Below are 3,731 nucleotides of genomic sequence, written 5' to 3'. Positions count from 1 at the left end.
AAGTAGTGTGAGGAAATACAATTATGTCTTTTAAGGGAGATTGGGCCATATCTCAATTGGAAATAAATTATCAGTCTGATGTCTTTTAGGGATCTACTCAACTTGTTCCTAGTCGGTCGACCAGTAACAGTGTCTACTGCTATTGCTAATTAAACATGATAGCCTTGCACAGACACATATCCTAGAGTGCATGCGTGAACACACCATATACCCTGACAAGCAAAAAATATATTTGTAATTCTTTGCAGATGTTCACAATACCATGGCACATGTTTCAAATTCCTACGAGAAAGGTATCCTTTACCACCAAGGATGCAGATTAAAAGTTTGTTTACTATGAATCGAGCACTTATTAAATCGTTGCTTTGAATTCTAGTGATAACCCCATGAAGAATAGTTCAGACAGAATCACAAAAATGCCGTTAAGGAGGAAGGGTCGGGTGTTGATACTCCACCACGCCTAGAATGGCTGGATCAGCTCAATCCATCGCCGGGAGGTAGATTCGGTGGAAATTTCTCATGGTCAGCCTCCTACGACAGGTAGGGCACTTCTTCTGAAATCGGATGGAGGCCTCTATGCATTTCTTGCAGAAGATGTGGCCGCAGATAGTAGACGATGCATCGACCAGCTCATTGATGCAGACTGAGCAGGTGAATTTTGGTTCCCTTGGGAGATCCTTCACAGGTGCCGGGCGTCCCTGCGCCACCTTGGGCTGTAGTGTTTAGCAGAGCTTTAGGGATACATATAGTAACAATAATATTTCGTATATGTAAAGCAGTAGCACAGTCTAGAGTTATTACAGAGAATCTGTTGGCTTCACGTGTATCCAGATTGTGTGTCAACAGGTTGTTATTGGACGCTCCAGAAAGATCATGTCGTGTAGGGTTTATCCCTAGTGAAAGCATTGTGTTCACATGCCCATCAGAAGCTCCTTCTAGAAAAAAAATGCAAGACATACGAAGTTAGTAAACGGGAAACGTGGTCAGGCAAACTAGGGGGAAAAAATCCTCCCAAGACTTAATAGTCTATGTGTAATTGGAAAATTCAGATATGAATATGGGTAAATTGTTCCAGTAATACATCTTTCAGGCTAGCATTTTACTTAGAGCTTTTTCTATCACATAATAGCTACTTAGTGGATGCATGGCTTCATTCTGAACACAGATGCTGGACTAAAAAACAGTGGTGTTTGTTACAAGATAAGTTGATTTTTATCCAGTATAGTACGCTGCTCGCTTCCTAGGCTAGAAGTCCCAAACTAATGTCTACATATCCAACTAATCTCAGTCATCAAATCATATGTTAATCCAACGACTTACATTGCTGCAATGGTGAGTCGTTGAACATGTCTTACACGCAATTAATATCATAGCAAGTATCAATATCGGCATAAATTTACAACATAATTGGTGCACAATTAATATTCTACCTAATATCAACATGCAACTAATATCATATCTAGTATTAATGTGCATTAAATGTACACATTTACTACTAGCCTTAATAAGGATATGCGTGGGTAAGATCTCAGTAAATCTATCTGTACCTGGCAGTGAGGTATCCATATTGGCGTTCTGCAGAACCATGTCTGCAGTAGAGGACAAAGGGCCAATATTGCCCGTCACATAAAACATTCTAGAATTTTCACTCGCACCTTGCATGATATTGGATGTCAGATTCATCGCACCATAGCCATGGGAAGATGCTATCTGTCTTAACGATTGTTGATTTTGTCGGTATTGTCGGTTCTGAGCCGTGTAGGTCTTGATAGCAAACATCATTGTTGGCGACATTGGTCGCCTCGTCATGTTGTGGTACTCCATCTGCCCAAACAACCAGAGATATCAACAACACACATGGTTAACTAAATGGTAATATTTGATATCTTACTCGGAAATGGACTTGGTTGCCTGAAAACCAAAGCTCCAAAAAAGAAGGAAAGAGAGGAACACCTTGTTTGGGTATTTTCTAAACAAGATTTCCTCTAGCCGGCTCGCGAGCGCCCGGAGGCGCGGCCGCCAGAGAGGCAGCAATTGCAACGTTAGCAAAAACTTGAATCTGTGAATTAATATCAGATTCAGATCATTAGTTTTGATAGAGTTTCCCCGCAAAAAAAAAAGCTTTGATAGAGTAGAAGATATCTTTTTGTAACTGTTACAGGGATTCAACCGCAGCCCTTAAATATGCAAAATTTATATGCAAGCCCTGTGAAGGTTCAGGTACATAGTCCACGATTGATCACCTTTGATGATAAGTATTTGTTGGGAATGATACAAGGCAGAGTGATAAACGTGATACTGTTGTTGAGTAGGTCACTGGATACGACTACTTCGCGTTCCAGTTTTTCTCGAAATATTCTAATCTACGCAATCGCGGTTGGAGCAGAGAAAAGCAGTAAGAGCTTACATCTTCTCTCGGGCGTTGTCCCGGAGCCTCACAAACTGGGGATCGGCCGCGGCGGCAAGGCCCACCACATCCTGCATCTGCGGTTGCCACGGCCGCATCCCGCCGGAGCCGCCAACGCCAAGGCCAGCGCTGCCAACCTGATTCATTCAACTTCCTGGAGGGGGGGGGGGGGGGGGGGGGGGGGGGGGCGCGAAAGCTCACCTGGGACTAGAAAGGGGACTTTGACCAATGGCTTACTGGACTTGACTTCCTGAGGGGATCAATATATAGCCAGCGGGTGCTGGGCGAGCGCCGTGCTCCCCGTTCTATATCTAACCGGACCACACGTAATTACTTCCTGCCAGGGAATGAGAGAATCGCCCTACGGCCGGTGACACACGTCAGAATACAGCTGGTTGATATGCGTCGTGCTAGCATTATTTCTGAATTTATTTCAGGATTTTCGACGATGCGTTTTCGATGGGAGGAGACGTTCCCGTCAACGATGAGACGCCTACAATAACTTCGTAAATCTAAAGATGATATATCAGTTCAGTCTTTCGGAGATGCTCATAGGTGTAGGGTGTGCATGTGTACATTCATAAGGGTGAGTGTATGCATGTGTATATAAGCGCTTGTGTCTGTACCACAGTTTTGATTTTCGGCCAGAAAAAATCAATTTCGGCCGAATTTCGGCCATCTCGGCTGGGCCCGGAATATGTCCCTTTCACTTCAAAAATTTCGGCCTGTTTTGAAAGTTATGGCCCAGCCCAACATCTAGAAGGCCTCCACTATGGTCCGGCTAAGAAACCATTAAACTGAATGCCCGAACCCTAAACTTCTCGTTTCCTCTGTCTTTCCCTGTGCGGCGCCGCCGCTGCCCGCCTGCTGCTGCCTTCCCACGCCCGTCGGGAGCTCCTCCAGTGAAGAATCCGCACTCCTCCGCTGCATCAACCCGCCTCGTTGACTGGTACCTCCCGCCCGCTTGCTTGCGTCTGAGCGTGTGGACGCACAGCCTCCATCAGGGCCACCTCACGCCTCCTCTATCACCACCTAGTTTATTCTCTATTGCTTCTTCAAGGCCACGGCATGGTGCATGATGTCTGTGGCAGTGAGGATTGTTTTTATATGTTGGACTGATGCATCGGTAGCATCTGGGCACTTCCTTCTTCGTTTGCTTCTCCAATGTTTATTCTTGGACTGATTCAGTTTTTAATCCCTTGAGCTCGATCTGCTATACCTTTCCTCTGCTGATTGCAAAATTTCGGCCGAATTTCGGCTAGATTTCGGTCAAATTTCATTCAAAAATTCAAATTTTGTTTATGCAATTTCATCCGAGATTTTG

At 44.7% G+C, this 3,731-nt stretch overlaps 1 protein-coding gene across 1 annotated transcript; it reads right to left on the bottom strand.

The window, feature by feature from the left end:
- Positions 1-250: 250 nt before the first annotated feature.
- LOC125549020 (putative histone acetyltransferase HAC-like 1) lies at positions 251-2,553 on the bottom strand. The gene is made up of 5 exons (XM_087517025.1): positions 2,408-2,553; positions 1,954-2,059; positions 1,548-1,824; positions 802-935; positions 251-713 (listed from the first exon to the last, which is right to left on the bottom strand). The coding sequence occupies exons 1-5, from the start codon at positions 2,551-2,553 to the stop codon at positions 480-482; spliced, it is 897 nt and encodes a 298-aa protein (XP_087373151.1). The 3' UTR covers positions 251-479.
- Between the last annotated feature and the right edge of the window lie 1,178 nt (positions 2,554-3,731).

The sequence above is a fragment of the Triticum urartu genome, chromosome 3A, assembly GCF_056163025.1.
Source record: "Triticum urartu cultivar PI428250 chromosome 3A, HENAU_Tu73, whole genome shotgun sequence".
In the NCBI taxonomy this organism is placed as follows: domain Eukaryota; kingdom Viridiplantae; phylum Streptophyta; class Magnoliopsida; order Poales; family Poaceae; genus Triticum; species Triticum urartu.
The sequence above is the reverse complement of the archived record's forward strand: the minus strand, read 5'-3'. Positions and strand labels throughout refer to the sequence as shown.